General features: G+C 35.5%; 1 protein-coding gene and 1 pseudogene across 1 annotated transcript; both read right to left on the reverse strand.

Annotated features, from left to right (window-relative positions):
- Positions 1–579: 579 nt before the first annotated feature.
- LOC117329079 (heat shock 70 kDa protein 12A-like) lies at positions 580–5,889 on the reverse strand. Its single transcript, XM_033886792.1, has 4 exons — positions 4,220–5,889; positions 3,160–3,378; positions 2,532–2,709; positions 580–2,094 (listed from the first exon to the last, which is right to left on the reverse strand). Exons 1-4 carry the CDS (start codon positions 4,553–4,555, stop codon positions 1,046–1,048), a joined length of 1,782 nt encoding a protein of 593 aa, XP_033742683.1. The 5' UTR covers positions 4,556–5,889; the 3' UTR covers positions 580–1,045.
- Positions 5,890–9,987: 4,098 nt separating this feature from the next.
- LOC117330055 lies at positions 9,988–20,507 on the reverse strand (annotated as a pseudogene).
- Positions 20,508–22,489: the final 1,982 nt, after the last annotated feature.

Raw genomic sequence — 22,489 nt, forward strand, 5'->3', positions numbered from 1 at the left:
TTCGCGTCAATTTCACGGATAAGTCAAGATTACACTTAAATAGCAGTGACGGCCGTAGCAGAGTGTATCGTCGTGTGGGGAAAAGATTCCAAGATGCCTGCGTCATAAGACGACGTTCTTCTGGTGGTGGCAGTGCCATGGGTTGAGGAGGGATCACTGCCCATGGCAGATCCCCTCTTGTGTTTGTCTAAGGTAATTTGACTGGAATTCGATACAGCGATGTGACCATTCCACAAAATGTTGTACCCTTCATTCGTGCCAGACAGCATCAAGTGACGTTACAGCTAGACAACATACGTTCGTATGTTGCACGTGTTGTTATCGACTACTTAAACCAACACTCAATGTTCTTCCCTGGTGGGGCGTTTCTCCAGATTTGGCACCAAACGAGCATTAGTGAGACGAGACGGAACGTCGTCTACGTCAACTGCCTAATCTTCAGATTGTGCTGTGCGTGGACTAGATTAGGATAAACGTAAAACGACATTTATTCTTTCTAAAATGATCATGTGTTCCAAACACCAATAAGTTAAATTTGGTCAAACAGAAAAGACATCACAGATAAGTGACTCGAGAATTGTCAACTTCCTGTTTTATTTAGCACTTTAAACATGTCATTGATGATTATTTGGGTCATCTAGTATTACGTGGATCAATTTGTGGTTAAAAATCTGACATAAAATCGCTATATACTAAAATACATAATTATTGTCAATATTTTGTAAAAGAAAAACAAGTATGTGAAATCTGCTTAATAGGCTAGTATGCGTAAATATAAGGTTACATTTGCATTTTTCGTGGTCTTTCGACCTATGTCAGTTCCCTTAATCGCCTCCTAGAATTAATTCTGAGGCCTTTTCCATTGCTGCATGATGAAAATTTACTGTAAATATATCACTGATAATTGTTTGAGTTTGTTGTAAAGTCTCGATCGACTTCAGGTATGTTTAAAATCTTATTCAAGTGTCAGTATCAAGTCGTTGTTTCATCTGTCTTTATCACGCGGACTATAAATCTGATACCAAGGGTATCCATAAACGTTAGTCTACAAACAGTCAAATGTTGCCTTGTGAATGATCCCTGTGTCCGCTTCTTCTGCCTTTACGATCACTTCCGTTGCTCCAAAATTAAACCGTGATCGTATATTTCTACTCAATCCTGGCTTGAAAACTGGAAGTGGAATTTTGAGAGTTCCAAGTAGTCGTACATCTGGATCTGTGATATATTTCGGATCTTTCTGCTGTGATGTGTAAATGTTGATGGTCATGTCGTTTTGTTTCTCCGATGCCGGTCGATGTGTAGATGTGATATAGTCGCCGCATTGTATCTCTGTACCTATGCGAATGTAATGCTGGAAGACTCCCCTACAACATTCAATGCCACTCAGACTCACTTTCTTATCCAGGGGATGGATTTTGGGGTTAAATTTTGGCCAGACTTCATAGCCGTATGTATATCTTGCGACCCTGGACACAATTGCCGTGGGGTTTTGACCATATATCACGGCGCCTTTCAAAACTGCAAGGACACCATCTTTTGGATTCAATATCGCAATACCAGGGAAGTTATCGCGAATAGCTTTGTCCACAAGTTCACAATCTGAGAATCCTCCGACCATCATGATCATTTCAATCCTTCCTACTTTCTTCAACAACTTGTGAACATGACTGACGATTTCCTTTATCGGTACTTCAAAAAACCCTTTCAGAACATCTGCATCTATTCTCAGTTTGTCACTAAAATATCTACATTTTTCTAAATATTCAGAATTGCTCAGAGCGTTGTGGACAGTTGTGTTTGAATTTTCTTCAAAAATTTCTTTGAAAGATCTGGGGAGTTTCAGACTCACTTTCCCAGTTGTTTCTGCTTTAATAGTTCGTTTTTTCATTTCAAAGTCTCTACAAAAATCCACGTAATCTGACATACATTTTCTTTTGAACTTTTCTACTACTTTTCCTCCGAAGACTTGTGCCAGAAATTTGAAGAACTCCCTGTCGACAGCCGTTCCTCCCCAGGGTCCTCCCGTTGGCTCGTGAATTTCCTTCAGACTGTCATTCACCTGCCTTTCGTGCACTGTAATGTCCGCTGTTCCACCTGTGTAATTATATTTCATAAGTTCTGATCAAACTAACAGCTCTTCACATTATATGTGATCAGACAGTTATGCTCATGGCATGGCACATAAGCATTAATAATAATTAATAATAATTAATGTTAAAGACTTTGAAATGACTAAATGTCGCCAGTGATTTTTTATACACACAAAATGGCTATGCAGTTGTTCTCTTCATAGCTCTAATTTTCACATGTTACACAAAGCTACATCTTCTGATGCCATTGTTTGTACACTAACACTACTTCGTTACGCTACACATATGATTTTGAAACAAATCAGCGAAAATAGTCCTTCATTTTCTGCCTGCACAATGTTTATAACTGTACAGAAAAATCCATCCTCCAGATTTTTATATTTCGGAGCATGGTATGCTAGACCTAAGATACATTGTACGTATTATAACCGCAAAACTTACCTCCAAGATCCAGAATCATGTATTTTTCGCCAGATTTTGCCGACTCAAACTCTTTCTTCTTCGCATCAGTACCACCAGGTGTATCCACCTCGGCCACCTTAACCTTCACTAATTGACAATATAGTGATGCAGCTTCCGGTTCCAGTGCAAAGGACAGTTGATCGGATTTAATGCCGCTCTGTGGGGAAATATGTTCTTGTTTTGGTTTTGGTTTATTTTATTTTTTTTTTTTTTTTAATTAATTATTTTTTTTTGGGGGGGGGGGGGGGTTCTATCTATGCGCCGTGAAATGTTTCACTTTATCATATATACTTACATATATCACAGTATTTCGTAATAAAAATGTCACTTAATTACCACGATGAAAATCCTGAAAACATATAACTAATACGTAGAACAATAAAATATCGTTAGGACTGTCAGATTTCGTTCCCATGCGCTATACAGCCCTATTTTGTTTGACCAGTTTATCTTTGTTATGAGGAAGGACAACTAGCATTCTTGTTGATACTTCACCCACTGATCATAAGATCATGTATTTGATTTCCTATAATTACACTTTAAATACATGTACCTTTTAATAATGACCATCTCAATATAAACGAATGTGGTATATACAAATGCTTACTTTGACAGCAGCTTCACGCATGAACTGTTTTACTGAATCGTCCCAGATGGCAGGGATGGTGATGATCCAGTGGATGTCGTTTTCCTCAAGGCCAATACACCTCTTGTTGATGAGAGTTTTGAGGTGATCCTTCATGTACCCGATAGACAAGGATATGACCAGCATTGCCGGGAGCTTCTTCCCAGTTTCATCCTCTATCATTGTTTCCCTGGTAATGCCCTTCAAAACAAAACTAAGAGTAACTTACCTACCACATGGAAGAAAGCCTACAAAGCATGTGTGTGAAAGGTAATTTGAGTTAGTTTCGGTTATTGTCAATTAAGCATCTTTATGCATGGGATAGGTATGCAAGGAGATGAAAATAAATGAATAACAGCGAAGTTAACAATTCTACGGTTATTGGAATAATAAAGAAGGAAATACTGTCAAGCTGAAGATAATAATTTATTATTAGTCAGAGGAAGAATAGTTAAACAAGACGTTAGTCACAAACTAAGTGATATCCCAGTTCCTACAAATTTTTTTTAAAAACTTTTATAAAGCAAGCTATCTATTGAAAAGGCGCATGATAAATTTCGATCATGCAGATGTATTGGTATTTACCCAAAGATGCACATACTGGCATCACTAAAGAAACTGTGTTTAAAATTTCCAAGACTGTCCGATTTGATATTTTATTCCTTGGCGTAGGGAAGCTAATTTTACAAAAATACCGCATGTATCATCAAAATTATATATATATATATAAAATACCCATTATTTATATTATTTTTATGCTAAGCAGATACTATGATAGGACACTGTAAGATAATACTTTTTTACAGAATAATAAAATTCTGGACACATTTTCTTGATACCACACAACATGAGCATCCTTAAGTGTCACGTGTTCACATACGATTTTATATCTATGTACAAATCTATATCTGCATCTGTACAAATTGTTATATCGTATCATTTATGCGAGCGCTTCTGTGACAAATGGGAAATCATTGTTGTTTTTTTTTTTTTAATTTATCAGTCTTGTTATCAGATATGCTTTGTTTCACTTTGTATTTACCCCTCGAACGTTGTACAATAACATTTTAAACCGTCTGAAGTAGTAATATTTCTCATATGGCCTGTCATCGATATCATTGTCTTCAGAATCTTCGATCAGTTGGCTGTACTGGTTTTCTGCCTCATAACCAAAAGCTTTGAGTTTCTTGTCCGGGTCAAGTAGGAGACAGGTAGGCGTTTTCTCGGAAAGGCTACTTCCTGAATTCCATACCGGATTCGCCATCATCTTAAGTGGGTCCTTCTCAAAATCGCTCCGAAATGAGAAAGCATAGCCAGAATACGTTGTCCCAAAATCTATAGCGGCTACTAAGAGGCGGTCTGTGCATTGAGCTTCCATTATCTGCAATAACAAAAACCTCAATTAAGATTTGCATATACAGAATAGAATTATAAAGAAGATATCTGATAGCTTCTTTCCATAATAATATAGGGAAATTCAGCTTTTTATTTCAGTAAATACAAATTTTTTTTTTTATCAGTAACAGGATTTTGTATTTATCATATGAGTATCCCGCTATCAGTTTAATATCACCCATCACAAGTACTCGTTATAGATATAAAGATGAACAACAACAACCACGGATAGACGATGTCACGTTATTGATTTTCGTTACTTGCGGCTTCGTTAAATTGTATTATATTGATATTCTGTTGTATTTCAAATCAATAACCCTAAATGTTTTTATCAATGTTTTCATAAATGTCTTTGAAAAGTTGAAATGATCAATGAAATATTTCATTATTTTCTGCATCTATGAGATTTGGTGAAATCAGTTCCGATTTCTGGCAGAACCCTAGGTAAAATGAAAAGTTTTGGACTCGTTTGATAATTTGCCATGATAGGGAAACACAGACAATTCCTGTATCTTAATTTTCCTTAAACGTGTTTATCTATTCATTTATGGGACATTATATAGAATGGTGTGTAAACAAGGAAACCATCGATAACCTTAAACTACATGGTTGTTTTTTCAATCTTTATAGATATTAAGGTGTCGAATACCATTAAGGCATTCTGTCGACATAAATGCTTAATCAACAATGGGAAGGATCAAAAAGGTATCTTTCATATGCAATAAATCAAATAGCTCATTCCCATATATGCATTTATAGCGCTAATATGTTTAAATCACGTGTTCGTGTGCATATCATAAGCCTTGGTCACAAATAATTATATATAATTGGTATACTAAGTGCACGTTCAAAAAAGCCTCCTCAACGATAGCCACACGATCAGATTACCAGATTACAAGATCCGATTATTATCCGAATTCCATTTTATTACTTTGTACACAGATTATCCGAAATGATGAAATAAGATATATGTGCTCAGGAAAACATGAATATACTTACATGTATCCGCTCACTGTCCACTACAAACGCATTCGGAAATCGGAGATTACACCTCCCCTTGATTTTGTTATCGATTAAGACCTTGTACTCGGCTGATAATAAAATCGCTGTACGTGTACAGACATAAAAAATATGCACCCATGGCTGTATAAAATAAACAGTGGATGTTTTATATTGAAGTTGTTAAACGACGTAGTTGGGAAGTAATAACTTTAATATCTAGTAATCAATAAATAAGGTACAAAAATGAAGATTTACAATCATTTATATATTATCAATTCATGGTATGAAATATAGAAGAATAAAACACACCTTTGAGACCTGTTCCGACACGCGTGTAGTGTCAAAATATCAAAATATCAAAATATCATTTATAACATCATTTTGATCAAATATTGTTTAACTGTCTCCTTTCCTCGCCATGTATTTCTGTATTTTGATGAAACACCATGATCAATCTTATCAACAACACAGCAATACGTTGGAATATAGATACCGACACTGATAACGACCTGTAGAAGGTCATTACGTCACTACAATCACTGTAAGGGGTGTCATAACTTTATATGTTTCATTGGGAATATATTGCAAATTAGGTATTTCCTTTACTCATAGTGATTTAGGTAAAGATCGTCAGAGAATACGTATGTGTCCGGACAATCGAGCTACCATACCTACGTTTGTACAAGCTGACTTAAAGATAAATATGTCGCTAGCAAACGCTAGTAAAATCGAATTTCTAGTATGAAGTTCAAATTAAATGTATTACGGGAAGAAAATAAAACGCACTGTTGTGTTACTGATTGCATGTGACTACAGAAACCGCGACTACAGGAACAACGGACAGTTCCCGTTGTTGAAACATTATGTCAAAAAAAATAATAAGACGGGAATTTAAAGTCATGACTTTAATTTTAACTTGTTTAATAAAAGAAGAAGAAAAAACAACGTAAACAAATAAACTGTCTTGATACTATATTTATAATTCGTTTGGCAAAGATTTGCAAGTACATGTGAAAAAGTTTTGGAGACAGTTACCAGTGTATCATCGTGTAGTGATTTAAGTTCTTCAGCTCTGGTTCTGTCTCGATTTTTATGGCAGGATACAATACTCACAATGCTCACGTGACCCAACCGTGCTCCGGCCTATATCTCATATGAAAAATATCCACCCCTGCCCCCACTGGGGATAAATGTACATAAAAATACCCCGGCTATAACATGCCTACAATTGAGAGAAATATTCCACCTAACCCGGGAAAATTTAGAGGTATACGGCCGAAATATACTACATACTTGACTCTATAAAAGAGAAAGATGAGCCGGCCGCCTACGGTAAGGCACTGCTAGACTGTCGTATAATTATAAAATGCACAGTTTTATAGCTAAATTTAATTATATTCCTAGAAATGCACGTACAGTATGTCCTAAGACTCTAGATAGACATATGCCTGAGCGTAGAGTAGTGTACAGGTGAGGTTATTATAAATAAACACATACCAAGATTATTAGTAAATCAGATGCGTCGAAAATTACAACCGAAAGGGATTCCCCAACGAACGGGAATACTTCAATATGCAACCAATGATCACAACAACGCAAACGCTGGTTTACGGTATGTGAATATGGAATTATGCAGTTCGATGCTTAAATACAAAGATAGCATGTTAATGATTTTGTCTCATTATACAAGCCACATCATTAGACATTGATGCCTCCACACAATTAATAAAAAAGAATGATGCTCTGTTTTATTTAGGTTATGTCTCATTTCATAGCATTAGGGTTTGATACAAAAGAGATAAACTTTTACTAAATATACTAACATACCTTATTACAGCTAAAATGTGTTAAGGGCAATATACTGGAGTTGGAGGTGGCAGAGACAAATCGTATCTTCTAGAAAGTCTAATCCAAACTTAAGATCGATCAGATGATGAAAAAGAAAAACTTGAAAATTATTTGAAGATTATGGCAATGTCATCATTCATTATTCATATGTTTTGATACATTCACATAGAGGAATCGCCAGGATAATATCTTCTAAAGCCATACTTTAGTGTTATCCTGAATTTCTTATGACAACTTCTTTATTTGATTAGAAATTACATTATTCGTCCTTAATGTTGTCAGTGTTTCTGTCTTCCGACGTTGACAATCAACCGTGAATTTGCTATCTTCCTGTCCATCGTACAAATCAGTTCTGACTATGATCTTCTGCGGTCAATGGTCCGGGTATAATTTTTAAAGAATGGATTTTAAGCTGAAATATGGCATTATAAATGAGATAGTTGTTAAAGCATCATCAGTCTATATGAAAAAGGAGGGTGCCAATTTGGGCCTTTCTGTGGCCAATCAGTGATAAGGATAATATTTTGAAAAAGACTCTCTAAGACTAGATGCACATAGTATGCAAAACATCAGATTTTACTGAGCCCATAGAAATTTCAGGGGTCAAAGGTCACAGGGTCTTAAATTCCAAATTCATTGTTAGGGCTAATACAAATTCAATATTGGAGTAAAATTATATTTTTGAAGTTTCTGTTAAATAGGAGTCGGGATCAGATATCCCCTTCTTTGTTGGAGTAATTTCCCTTTCCTTAGCACTCATCTTTAAACTACAATTACTAACAGTTTACAGAATGGATATGTAGTATTACATATTGGTAGCCATATCCATAATATGACATAAATCATGTGAAATCAATAAACATTCACACTGTAATAACAATATAGCCGTCGTGCGTACATTATATGGCATATTTAAAAAAAAGGATATCAACCAGTTTATATTTGCTATATACATCATACGTATATATCATGTTATATACTTATCGTATGGCACGATCAATTTAAAATTTACATCCATTTTGTAAAACCGGATGTATCCTGTATATTGATCTACATGTATTAAATCATTATACATCAAATACAAGTCAAGTACAAGTATATCCTTGTAAAGCTCTTTTATCACTCTGAAAAAAATGTTTTAGATAAGTATGAGATTGTTAATTAAATAGGATTAGATACAAATACACTCATATTTTACATTTTGTTTTACCAAAATACTATGTTTTACATATCCTTAACATATGCAGTCTTGTCACTTCTTACAAAAGCCAATTCATCCCAGTAAAAAATCCGAATATTTCCGAAAGTTGCAGTCATATAAATAAAAATGCACTAATATTTTTTTTTAAATCATTATAACTACCATTGTAACATTGTGAGTGTTGATTCTTTATATAAAGATACCAGCTGAAAACAACAAAACACTATAAATACAGTATAAAAATATCATTGCACGTGCTGGTTTTTCCCACATTGCAACAGTTCAATATTTATACGCCTTAAAATGGTCCCATTTTCATTACCCTAAATTGTGTTTTCTTTTCCATCTATACACATCAAATAAATCTAATCTAACACGAATTATTGTATATAATGTTATTTGATGTCTTTTTGTTTTGAATAAAAAGCAAAATCTACATATCCCGTGGTGTGCCTTAGCAAAATGGTTTTATGATAGAACAATGCCCGAGCCCTGCCATAAAAAATGTTCTTTAAATATAATTTTACAATTTTTTAACCATGTTTACCGCGTTTGATTATTGTAAATAATGCTACACGGAGAAGGTCAAATTTAGTGGCGTTCTTCCGAGTGACGAGTCTGTATAACGTTCTGCTTCCAAGCGATAGCATATAGATTCCTGTAGGACCTACTGTATTGTTTTGTACCGATTTCGGTATCTACAAAATATGGTTACAGACACTTTATATTTTCGGAGGTAAGGGAAAGTCTTCCTTGTATGATATTATAGCTTTCAAAAATATTACGGCTGATAATATCTTGCAACAGCGATTTGTTCAGTTACAGTCGTTCTAAAATAATTATCAACTCATACCACAACAGAGAAACTGTAATAATTTGGAATTTGGTAAAGGAAACAGTAATGCAGAATTGTGTACTTGTAGTACTGAAGTGTTGAATAGAGGAAGATTGTGAATTTAGGTTAGGTTCATCCAGCTCCTTCTAATCAGAAAATACAAAATGTATACAAGATACTTCTTTCAATAAAAAGAAATGAATGCTAGATAAGATGTAGGAGGGATAAATGGTCGTCTATGTAATGTTGGGGGTATCTTGGGGATGATAATAATTACTTTTTGTTTAAAAAATCATACATAATTTCAAACAAAATGAAATTTACTCATTGGCCACACATTTCTTGCCTTCAACAACAAAACGAACATATAACACCAACTTGATCAAACATTATTTTTAGATAATGTGTATATCTGTAACCAAAAGTAGAAAAGTTCATTGGCTCCACCTGCAGTAATCTGTCTGCCATGTCAAAATGACATTTCTCAAGTACAGCGGATTCACAATGCATTAAAATGTACAAAAAATCCAATAATCATTTTATTGGGAATTTACTTATCACTAGTAAATGGTTTTGGTGTTATGTTGGAGTTAATACGAGTTAGTTTTGCTCTGGTATCGCTTCATTATTGAATTGTTAACTGTAAAATAATTTCTTCTTTCGGTGAGTCAAATATAATCCATCAAGTCAAGAGTTCGATTATTCACAAACAGTCAAACGTTGCCTTGTGAATGTCTCCAGTTTCCGGGTCTTCCGCCTCAATTATAACTTCCGTTAATCCAAAGTGAAGACGTACCTTTACTAGTCTTCTTGACCCCGGCTTAGGGATCGGAACTGGAAGTTTGAGAGTTCCAAGGTATTGTACATCGGGATCTGTGACAAATTTTGGATTCCCCTCGCGAGATATGTAAATGTTAATAGCCATGTCATTTTGATCATCAGATACCGGTCGATGTGTATGTTTGCTGTAGTCGCTACATTCTATTACAGTACCTTTTTTAATGTAAGACTGGAAGACCCATTTACAGCATTCTACGCCACCAAGGTTTACCTTCAGCTGCTGTGGATGAATGTTTGGATCAAACTTTGGCCACGTTTCAAAGCCGTAGGTGTATCTAGCCACCCTTGACACAATCGCCATGGGATCGTGACCAGAGATCACGGAACCTTTCAAAACTGCAACAACTCCTTCTTCTGGATTCAAAATTGCAATACCAGGGAAGTTGTCGCGAATGGCTTTGTCGACAAGTTCACAGTCTGCAAATCCTCCAACCATCATGATCATTTGAATTCTTCCTACTTTTTTCAACAACTTGTGAACATGGCTGACGATTTTCTATATCGGTACTTCAAAAAACCCTTTCACAATACTTGCATCTATTTTCAATTTGCCATGTGCCCATTTCAATGAATATGCAAAGTTATTCAAAGCAGTACCGAAAGAAATGTTTGAATTTTCTTCAAAGCAATCTTTGAATGACACGGGCAGTTTCAGATTTACATTTCCAGTTGTTTCTGTTCTTATTGTTTGTTTCTTCATTTCAAAATCTCTATAAATTTCTACGTAGTCGGACATATATGTTCTTTTGAAGTTCTCTACGGATTTTCCTCCAAAGACTTGAGTCAAAAATTTGAAGAACTCCCTGTCGACAGCCGTTCCTCCCCAGGGTCCTCCCGAAGGTTCGTGAATTTCCTTCAGGCTGTCATTCTCCTGTCGCTCGTGTACTGTGAAGTCCGCTGTTCCTCCTGTGTAAGTATATAGCATATGTTCTAAATAACAGCTCTCTACATTGTATGTGATTATACAATGTACATAGTTATGGCACTTTAGCGATAATACTAATCGAATAATAATTAACATTAAAGACGTCGAAATGACTTCATATTTTTGTTTCCTTCCTTTGGCAATCCTTCCTTACAAATCAATGAACGTAGCATTCGGCTATATATCTCATACCAACGCCAGTGGAATGCTCATAGAACACAAAACGGCTATTTTGGCCACCGAATGACTGAGACTTTTATATATTAAAACATGTAGTTATTGTTGTCTTCGTAGGAGTTTTTCACATCTTATACGAAGTAACATTATGCCATGGATTTTATACTGACGTAACATATAAATCTTTTCCTACTTTTTCTTAACCAGCAAATATGATTTTAAAATTAATCAACGAAAATGGTCCATATTTTTATATTTTGGAGCATGGTATGCTAGACCTAAGATACATTGTACGTGTTATAACCGCAAAACTTACCTCCAAGATCCAGAATCATGTACGTTTCGCCAGATTTCGCCGACCTAAAAGCTTTCTTCTTCGCATCAGTACTATCAGATGTGTCCACCTCGGTCACTTTTACCTTCGCTAATTGACAATATAGTGATGCAGCTTCCGGTTCCAGTGCAAAGGACAGTTGATCAGATTTAATGCCGCTCTGTGGAGAAAGAAATGTTTCAATGTATCACATAAAAAATACATGTATACCTTTATTTCGTAATATAGAATGTTACTTAATTACCATGATAATGTGAATAATGTTGATATATTGATGCTTCACCCACTGATCAGAAAATGATGTATTTGATTTCTTATCAATACAGTTTTAACATTTCAAAAAGGGTCGTAAGTAATCTTGTACCTGTTAACAATGCCCATTTCAATATAAACGAATGTGGTATAAACACATGCTTACATTGACAGCAGCTTCACGCATGAACTGTTATGCGGAATCGTCCCAGATGGCAGGGATGGTGACAACCCAGTGGATCTCGTTTTCCTCAAGGCCAATACGTCTCTTATTGATAAGAGTTAGGAGGTGATCCTTCATGTACCCGATAGACAAGGATATGACTAGCATTGCCGGGAGCTTCTTTCCAGTTTCATCCTCTATCATTGTTTCCCTGGTAATGCCCTCCAAAACAAAACCAAGAATAACTTTATTACCACACGGAACAGAGACTACCAAGCATGTGGGTGAAAGGTAATTGGAGTTTTTTTTCTCATTGTCAATTAAGCATCTTTATACATGCTAAGTATGCAACGAGATGAAAATAAATGAATAACAGCAAAGTAAACCATTCTCCGGTTATTGGAATAATAAAGAATGAAACACTGTCGAATGGAAGATAATAATGAATCATATAATAAATACATTAATCAGAGGACGAATAGCTAAAGAAAGATATTAGTCACAAACTATGTGATGTCACAGTTCCTACAAAAATAGTAAAATGATCTACCCTTTTATAAAGCAAGCTTTCTACTGAAAATGCGCACCATAAATTTCGACAATATAAGTGTATCAGTATATCGTTACACAGAGATGCACATGCTGTTATCACTAAAGAATTTCTGTTTAAAATTTCTCCGATTTGATATTTTATTTTTGATGTAGTTATGCCATTTTTGGATAAATACTACATTTATCATCCAAATAATGAAAAAAATACCCAGAGATAATGATTGTGTATTGTTATGCTAAGCAGATACTAAAAGAAGACCCTGTAAAATAATATTTTTCAAAGATCATTTAAGGACACATTTTCCTGATCCCACCCAACATTTTTCTTAAATGTATGCCAATTTACAAATCTATATCTACATATGTACAAATAGTTATATTGTATCATTTATGCGAGCGCCTCTGTGATACATGGATTTTTTGTTCAAATGAATCAGTCTTGTTATCAGACATGCTTTGTTTCACTTTGTATTTACCCCTCGAACGTTGTACAATAACATTTTAAACCGTCTGAAGTAGTAATATCTCTCATATGGCCTGTCATCGATATCATTGTCTTCAGAATCTTCGATCAGTTGGATGTACTCATTTTCTGCCTCATAACCAAAAGCTTTTAGTTTCTTGTCCGGGTCAAGTAGGAGACAGGTAGGCGTTTTCACGGAAAGACTACTTCCTGAATTCCATACCGGATTCGTCACCATCTTTAGTGGGTCCTTCTCAAAATCGTCTCGAAATGAGAAAGCATATCCAGAGTAGGTTGTCCCGAAATCGATCGCGGCTACTACGACACGGTCTGTGTGTTGAGCTTCCATAATCTGAAATAGCAATAATTACATTACCAAGAAAAGATGGGTCCATGAATATCCTAGTATGGAATACTTGGAGAAGGGGGTCATTCTTTTACACTAAGCCCTCGGCTTACGAGGGTATCACATAGCAGGTTTAAAGCACTATCAATAAAATAAACAACATTGCTACATGAACTTCAACAATTTAATATACTGAAAATCACTTCTGTGGAAATTAAGACACTGACTGACATCTGAGCCATTCGGTGACAACTTGGTTAACATGTAACCACCAAAGTCCATCTTGTTACAACATTGTCTCATCCATGTCATTAATGTGAACGACCTAAAACAGAGTTAGCGAAGGCATCAGAACAGTCCACATACCTGTTGTAATATTCATTTTTAAGGAAGCTGCTCTAGACCAAACTGCTGTATATAATATATTGCTTAGTTTGATATCTGACAAAAATGTAGAAGTACTCCTGTAGGAGTGTGCCCTGAAATGTGTAGTGTCAATACCAGAGAAGAATAGAACCTCCTTCGGCCACCTGGGAATAGTAGATGTACTCACAGCTTTTAAAATTTTGAATGATACAAATAACCTGCTGGATTTTCGTTCAATTGTCCTTTTAAGATAATACTTTAAAACTCTGACAACGCATAGTCTTTTGTCAACTTGGTAATTGCTAAACTCCAAACGTCTGGCAGGCTTCCCTAATTTGAGAGTAAGGAACTTCAATGAGAGCTGCTCGATCGGGTATAATATTCGTTAAAAAACAGTACTACTGACACATCCCACGTGTAGGAATACCTTGGTTTAGGTGCTCTTGAGTTGTAAAACCCTTTCATCAGTATAGAAAAATATGTAGACCCCATACACCACTTCACTCCTAATATAGGTAAAGTTTGAGTTTAACATAGCTTGATGGCTGCTGATCACAGAGTAAGGCAGGCCAGTCTTAAACAGGTGAGTAAGATAATCCATTACCTGAGCTTCAGACGGGAAAAATGAATAGATTTTCCTGAAACGACACCAAATAATCCACTTTCTCTAGACCTGTTCATACTGTAGGGAATATACACCGGTCAAAACACCACTCCCAAATTGTCCTAGTTAAATTAATAAGTTCAATAGGCTGCATGCCATCCATGTCATTTATATAGGAAACTGATGTATAATTGTCTGTTTAACGCTTATGTTCAAGTGAGATCTTTTAAAGAAAATGCTCCGATTCCAAGAAAAATTGTCGTAAGCTCTAAAACATTAATATGCATATAACCTTCAGGTCTAGACCACCTGCCTCCAGCAGGGCCACCAATGAAGTATGCCCCCCATCCTTGTAGGGATGCATCTGTTTATATCCAAAATACAGGGGGGGTCTGTCTTATTGATTTACCATTTAACACACAAATATTTTGCCTCCGTCAACAAATCTCGTGTACACTCTGTTCAGATAAAACCACGAGTGAGTCAAAATCATTATAGCTGTGTTGAGTCAGTTGATATTGGCCCTTTCTAAAGGTCGATAATGTATGGGCCCTGGTTGGATTGCATGGAACGAATGGACTATGAGTGAAGCCAAATCGCGATTGACAATTTTAGCTGAATTATCACGCTTGTCACAAGACTCGATGATTGTATCTACCTTTCCCTATAGAAGATAAAACTTAAATTGATCAATATCAACAACAAGTCCAAAAAATACAATTCTCATAGTTGGAATCAACACCGATTTTTCAGTATTAACAGTGTAACCTAGATTCGCCAATTGATTTCTCTGTATTACTGACTGAACAAGCATAGCTTTGAATCATCTGCAAAGAATCATCAATGTAAAAGGCACATCTAATACCTGCTTTCCTGAAGTCAGCATATACAGTTTTCAACACCTTTGTGAATACTCAAGGAGCTGAAGACAACCATAACGAATAAACCAAAAACTCAAAAATCTGCTCTTTCCATGGGAACCTTGGGTATTGTTGATACTCTCAATGTATGGGAATGCTGACATAAGCATCCTTCAAGTGTATTGATGTTAAAAATCATTCTTTTGAATCAAATCCAAAATAATCTTAATATGTTCCTCTTTAAAATGTATATATTCTACAAAATCATTTAGTCCACGTAAATTGATAACTGGCCTAAATTTCCCATTATTTTTAGGAACAATCAAAATATTTGATAAAAATTGGCCTGACTTTGGTTCAACTTCTCGTATAGCTCCCTACCTAAGAAGTTTACTAATTTCCCTATCTCTGTTCCTGAAAAACATATATCATTCGGAAATGAAGACTGAAACGGTTTTGCACAAAATTCAATTTTATATCCAGAATTGGTGTTAAAAATTCCACTTATCAGTAGTGAGCAATTCCCATTTATCAGTTACTGGGAGGGTGTGGCATTATTGTCTTTTTGGGGCATTCTATTGCCTGTGAGTCTTTCAGTTATGTTGTCTTCGAACAAGTGATGTGTTACTGGCATTTCCTGTGAGCAAATGTTTCTGTACCTCGGATTAAGGGAAGGCCGCAGACCATATCTCCCTTTCACCGACAAAGATTACATGGCATTTCCCATCATTGCAACAGTGTCTGCAATCAAACTCTTGCATTGACTCTTTTCCTTCAACTCATCAGAGAAGGACGTAACCACTTCAGCGACGTTACAGATGGGAGCTCTAGAAGTTAGAAATCTCAATAAATCGCAATTTGCTTGTCTGGGGTATTTGTTTTCATAAGCTCTGCTATTTTACCAGAGTCTACTCTACGACTAAAGACTCTATCAACAGCTCTGGCCAGTGGGTGAGATATTTTAGGACCCATAGTCTCATTATCCTCATTCTGTCATATTCAGGCTCACTGACTTCGTCAAAACTACTTTTGTTCTTATCCTCGTCTATAGACGATTCACCTGACTGAAACAGCAACAGGACATCGTCCTTGTCGGACACAATTTCGTAAACACGTTTCCACCACGTTGAACAACGACAACCAACTTACCTGTAGTCGTAGCGTAGCACCGACAGAAATGAAAAGCGTGACATTTTTAACTGAAACTGTTAAATAACATCAACAATTGTAAAAACAATAATCAACTGTCTCGTTGTCACCTATGTAGAGCAATTCTGCAATACACATGTATCTCTGTGTCGTCTATGACTGCTCAAAAAGAAAGATGCGATTTGTGCAGGCGCATGCGTTAAATTGCTATTGCTATGCATATTCATGAGGTAAAAAAACTCTTTGAATGAAGATCGTCTCTCGCTGGTCAGCGAGAATATGCTATGTGATACCCTCGTAAGCCGAGGGCTTAGTATAAAAGAATGTGTTTATTTATTTTATTTATTTATGCAAGATAATATAGAACGGTGTAAACAAGGAAATCATCAGTAACCTGATAGTGCACATTTTTATATTTCCACATATGCATTATCATTAGATATTTTTATGTGTCGAATACCATTCAGTCGTTCTGTAGTCATACATGCTTATTCAACAAAGAAAACCGTCAATAAAACAGCTTTAAGATTATGAAATACCTGACTATATATTTGCTAATACTCTATTTTACATTTGTGATGTAGGTACGATATTTTGATACGTTTCTAACGTCGACTGCGTTGGTAACCTATTTTTGCTTTGTGTCGATTGACTTAATATACAATAAATTCGTTGCCATAGATGCGTTAATAACGATTTATTTGTTCGTGTTCACATCAGAATTGTTGGACATAAATTATTCTATTCACTAGGTATACCGTGTGCACGTTCAAACAAACCTCATCAAGACTTGCCAAAGGATCAGATTACCAGATTACCAGCTCAGATTATTATCCGAATTCCATTTAATTACTTTGTACACAGATTATCCAAAATTATGAAATAAGATATATGTGCTCAGGACAACAGGAATATACTTACATGTATCCGCTCACTGTCCACTAAATACACATATTCGGAAATCCTAAAGGAGATTACACCTCCTCTAGATTTTGTTATCGATTAAGATCTTGTACTCGACTGATAATAAAGTCGGTGTACGTGTACAAACATAAAAAAAAACATCTACCCATGGTTGTAAAAAATAAACAGTGGATGTTTCATAGTGAAGTTGTCAGCGACGTAGTTAGAAAGCAATAACTGTAATATCTAGTAAGACACTAAATAATGTACAAAAATAAGGATTTACACTCATTTTATATACTAACAATTAATGGTATAAATTCTAAAAGAATTAAACACACCTTTGAGACCTGTTCCAACACGTGTAGAACTTCCTGTCATTTTAAAGTAAATAACAATGATTTCAACATGGCTTCAAAACTTGCATACCCTCTCCTTACAAAATATAAATGCATGTGTAGTTACTCTGTAATATTTAATTTCTTGGTCATTAATTTATCTTAATAATAAAATAGTGTCTTTATGAATTGTACGTTTACTATATTCGAACGTTGACAGCTTCGTTATTAACTTTGGGAAATGATAATTCTTTTCAAGATGTGGAGTTGATACAATAAACATGAAAGGTGACAAGATATTGACACATTATCTTGACATTTCCTCGTACCATTGAACTAATTGAATAACAATACTAACACATTGTCATACACTAATTGTATAATTTATTTCACTTTAGTTTAGAAACATTTCTGTTGATCCTGGTTATATCAACACAAGCTAAGTTAATATAGGACACTGTCAAACACAACGTGATCACTGATGAAGACACGCCTTGATATCTAAATATCAAAATATGTCCGAAACGAAACCAAATATTCCCGAATCTACTTTATACATAGTTCGTCAGGTGAACTCAGAGAGGTTTTTGCGTAGAACCCTATATAACCCGAAAAGTAAATATCATTGCACTACAATTGATATATCTCTGTTTAATAGTATATACTTAAAACAAAAGACGAACTAACATTTTCGCAAATATGTTTGCAATTTAAAACATATATATGTATGACAATAAAAATTAAAATGCACACTGTTAACGTCAAGTCGACGAATTGGCAACGATGAAAACACATTTTGGAAAAGTAAATACTTAGTATACGGATTTTGACCAGTCACAAGCTCGTTGAACAGCTTGTCACACAATACATCATTTCTCATAAAAAGTCTCCAGAAAGTCAAACACATTCAAATCAAGGTTAGGCTCGCTATCGTACATATCTAAGTGTCTGTGATACAACGTTACCAATACAATGTATAGTTAAAATCTACCGCTATTTGTGGAGCGGTGCCATGTTCGTAATACACCGCAACAGTACAAAATACCATTGCCATGATCATGGTAAAACCGTAGTGGCTCTTATCGAGTTGAACCATATAATCTCATTCATATTAAACATCAGTAAAATAATACAAGGAACAACAGAAATGCACTTTACAACAGAATGAACAGAAATAAAAGCAGTCATCACAGGGGACTCCTAAATACTGATCATTAATCTCAACCCTGGTCAAGCTTTTGTTTCATTTGACCTTTACAGCTTGACCTTAACTATTGCCTCATACAATAAGCCTCTACTGAGGTACATACATTTAACATGGCAAGAAAGGTATTGCTTTGAATATCGATTTCCATTGCATAAGTATGAATGATGAGAAATATTATGTACCATACTATATGTATGCCATAAAGATACTAGAAAGTAATATTTCATAAGAAACAAATGACATGTATACTCTTATAGTTGGGAAAATTGGGAAATTTACTGCATTACTTTACTTTACCTATGTTAAAATATGTGCATTGTTCTCACAGCAGAAAGCATAGTAGAATGAACAAAGAAGGGAAATATGATCATTTTCAATTTCTTCGTGGTTTTTCCACTAACAAGAGGCATTCCATTTATCGAGGACCGAACATAGTTTTGTGTAAAATGCATAGGAATATAATTGTTTGAAGAAGACCATGAGAGATGGTTGAAATATTTCAGGTAGCATAATGTTGCTTTGAATTTTGAATTCAAAGCGAGAGATCAATATACTTGGTGATAAATAAGATTGTCGTTTTTGTATTTGGAGGAGACGTTGGGGCTGTTTATAATATCATTCTCTTACGAAAACCCAGATACTTTTCTAGCCAATTCTAATTTACTTTTAAGCCAAAACTTTCTTTTTCCAAAAGCACAATGAGATTAATTTACAAAAGATGTCATGGGACAGAGCTTCAGCACAGTTACGGCCTAAAGTATAAATGTACACTATAAGTAATATGACCGAGGCTCTGATTATAATAGTATATGTCTGCCTAAAGCAATTTTATGTATTTAACATGACCAACATATGAAGTGATTAATGTCACTGGTCACGGTATTTTTTAATTCCGATGTCATTTTGCAATGCTCTTGTGATGTCATTATCGAATTGGTAATTGTTTGATAAGACATGTTGCGCGCTTCCGTCCGGACCAAGCAGAGTGATTAAGTTGATATAGCTTGTTTCGCAGCTGTAGTAAAATAAAAGGTTACATTGTGGCCGGTATCAAGATATCTTTTTTCTGTCTGCATGTCAAATACATAATCAAGTGTTTGATTCTTTACAAACAGTCAAACGTTGCCTTGTGAATGTTTCCAGTATCTGCATCTTCCGCCTCAATCATAACCTCGGTTGCTCCGAAATGAAGGCAGCCATGTACTTTTCTTCTCGATCCAATGTTCGAAGCCGGAAGTGGGAGTTTAAGAGTTCCAAGGAGTCGCACATCGGGGCCATTGACATATTTCGGATCCTTCTCATCAGTTACGTAAATGTTGATAACCATGTCTTTTTTATCATCAGATACCGGGCGGTGTGTAGATGTAATGTAGTCGCCACAATTTATATCAGTCCCGACTTGAATGTAGGGCTGAAAGACCCCTTGACAACATTCCATGTCGCCAAGTTTCACTTTCAGCTCTGGTGGATGAATTTTGGGGTCGAATTTCAGCCAAACTTCATAGCCGTAAGTATCTCTGGCAACCCTAGACACAATCGCCAAAGGTTTGTGTCCAATAACACGACGCATTTCAAAACTGCAAGGACACCCTCGTTTTGGTTCAAAATCGCAATACCGGGAAAGTAATCGCGAATGGCTTTGTCCACAAGTTCACAATCTGAGAATCTATCGACCATCATAATCATTTCAATCCTTCCTACCTTTTTAACAACTTGCTACAATGGCGGACAATTTCCTGTATCGGTACTTCAAAAAAACCTTTCACGACACCTGCATCTACTTTCAATTTGTCGTGTACCCATCTCACTTTTTCTGAGTATTCAGAGTTGTTCAGAGCATTATCAAAAGAAATGTTTGAATTTTCTTCAAATTTGTCTTTGAAAGACGGTGGAAGTTTCAGAATCACCTTTCCAATTGTTTCTACTTTAATACTTCGCTTTACCAATTCAAAATTTCTACAAAGGTCCAGCTAATCAAACTCTCATTCACCTGACGATCGTGCAATGTAATGTCCGCTGTTCCTCTGGTTTAAGTATTTAAATTAAGGTGTTAGCAAAATGACAATTGTTTACCTTTCATATCAACTATTGTTGCAATCTTTATGACGGCACATTAATGAACAGAATTTATTTATTTAAAAAAATTTCATCAGTTTGGAAGTATGTGATATAAAAATGTCTGGGTGACCGATTTGAATTATTTACATATACACCGATGTATATTTTCATGTCACTGGCACGATAACTTAATTAGTGACACAAAAACATATGAAATCCCATTCCTAAATACAAAAAGAGGATGACGTAGCAATTTACCAAAATAAGACATAAGGCCCATGTCACAGATCGGGAATACAAGTTCATATCCAAACATCAGAAAATATCCTTAGATTGTATTGCAGTTCCATAATCCATAAACTGAGCTACGTCTGTTCATTAACACACTCTTTACCAACACATGGACATGGGCACCACGTACTTTAGGTTCAGAGGTCAGGTTTACCAATAGAAGTACTGAGCGGCTTTTGTAAGTACTGTGTCAACAATTGTTGCAATGCTGTTCATGGAACACTACTATGAAACCGCCATTAAATCAGAACCCAATGAATGCGACAAACAACATTGGAAACGATACGTAGATGACATCATGGAAATAGTCAAAAAAGGAGTTGTACTGGGCCAAACAGATCATCCTAATATAATGAACGAAACAAATCCCATCACATTTACCCACGATGAAGAAAAGGATGGAATCATAAGGTTCATGCTACCACTTATTGTCTGTAAATGACATATCTATGTACCCCAAACTAACACAATCTGATCCCACCCTCCATTATGACAAAAGCTCGTACACTCGTGGACAGAAAAAAACAATATCATTACAGGACGAAAGACACATAAGGGATAAGCACATAAAACACGCACTCAACTGTTGTCGCTGTCCGACTTGTTAATCAACAAAGTAAAAATATTTGATATAATTCAAGACAGATGAAACCCAGTAATTGAAAAACTAAAAGCAAAGGCTAGGTCACGATACCTTACGTCAAGAGGACATCTGAGGCGTTTGCACGAGTAATGAGGAAATACGAAGACAAGAATGATATTTGAGACTAAGCAGTCGTGGTATACGAAATTGCATGCATTTATAGGCAAAAAAATGAAAGGCAATTTGATACAAGTGGGAAAATTAACAAAAATACAGATTGTTGCGAAAAGTTTAACACGTTTATTATTGTGTAGAAGAAACATTTATTTTGATATACAAATTATAGTTGTGAACATTTTGTTATATTTGTTTCTGACTTCTGTCTTATGTTCCGGAGTTTAAAATTTAAAGCATACTGTCCTACAATTACGAAACGTGTTCGAAACATAAAAAAACACCTCAAGGGTCCAGTATCATGAACCTCTCACAGCACCTGAAATAATTGTTCTTTCCACCGGTAGATGTACCCTCCGTAGATGAAACGACCTTTATTGATTGACATTAAAGTGACGCTGCGGGAAAGTCGAATTAAGATATAAAAAGAAATGTGAAATACAACC

This window comes from Pecten maximus, chromosome 6, assembly GCF_902652985.1.
Source record: "Pecten maximus chromosome 6, xPecMax1.1, whole genome shotgun sequence".
In the NCBI taxonomy this organism is placed as follows: domain Eukaryota; kingdom Metazoa; phylum Mollusca; class Bivalvia; order Pectinida; family Pectinidae; genus Pecten; species Pecten maximus.

Excerpts from the sequence above, each read along its gene's own strand:
- LOC117329079 (XM_033886792.1), bottom strand. The coding sequence starts at position 4,555 with ATGGAAGCTCAATGCACAGACCGCCTCTTAGTAGCCGCTATAGATTTT. Across the intron at positions 2,710-3,159 it reads TGCGTGAAGCTGCTGTCAAA|AGCGGCATTAAATCCGATCA; the intron begins GTAAGCATTTGT and ends ATTTCCCCACAG. Across the intron at positions 2,095-2,531 it reads CATGATTCTGGATCTTGGAG|GTGGAACAGCGGACATTACA; the intron begins GTAAGTTTTGCG and ends ATAATTACACAG.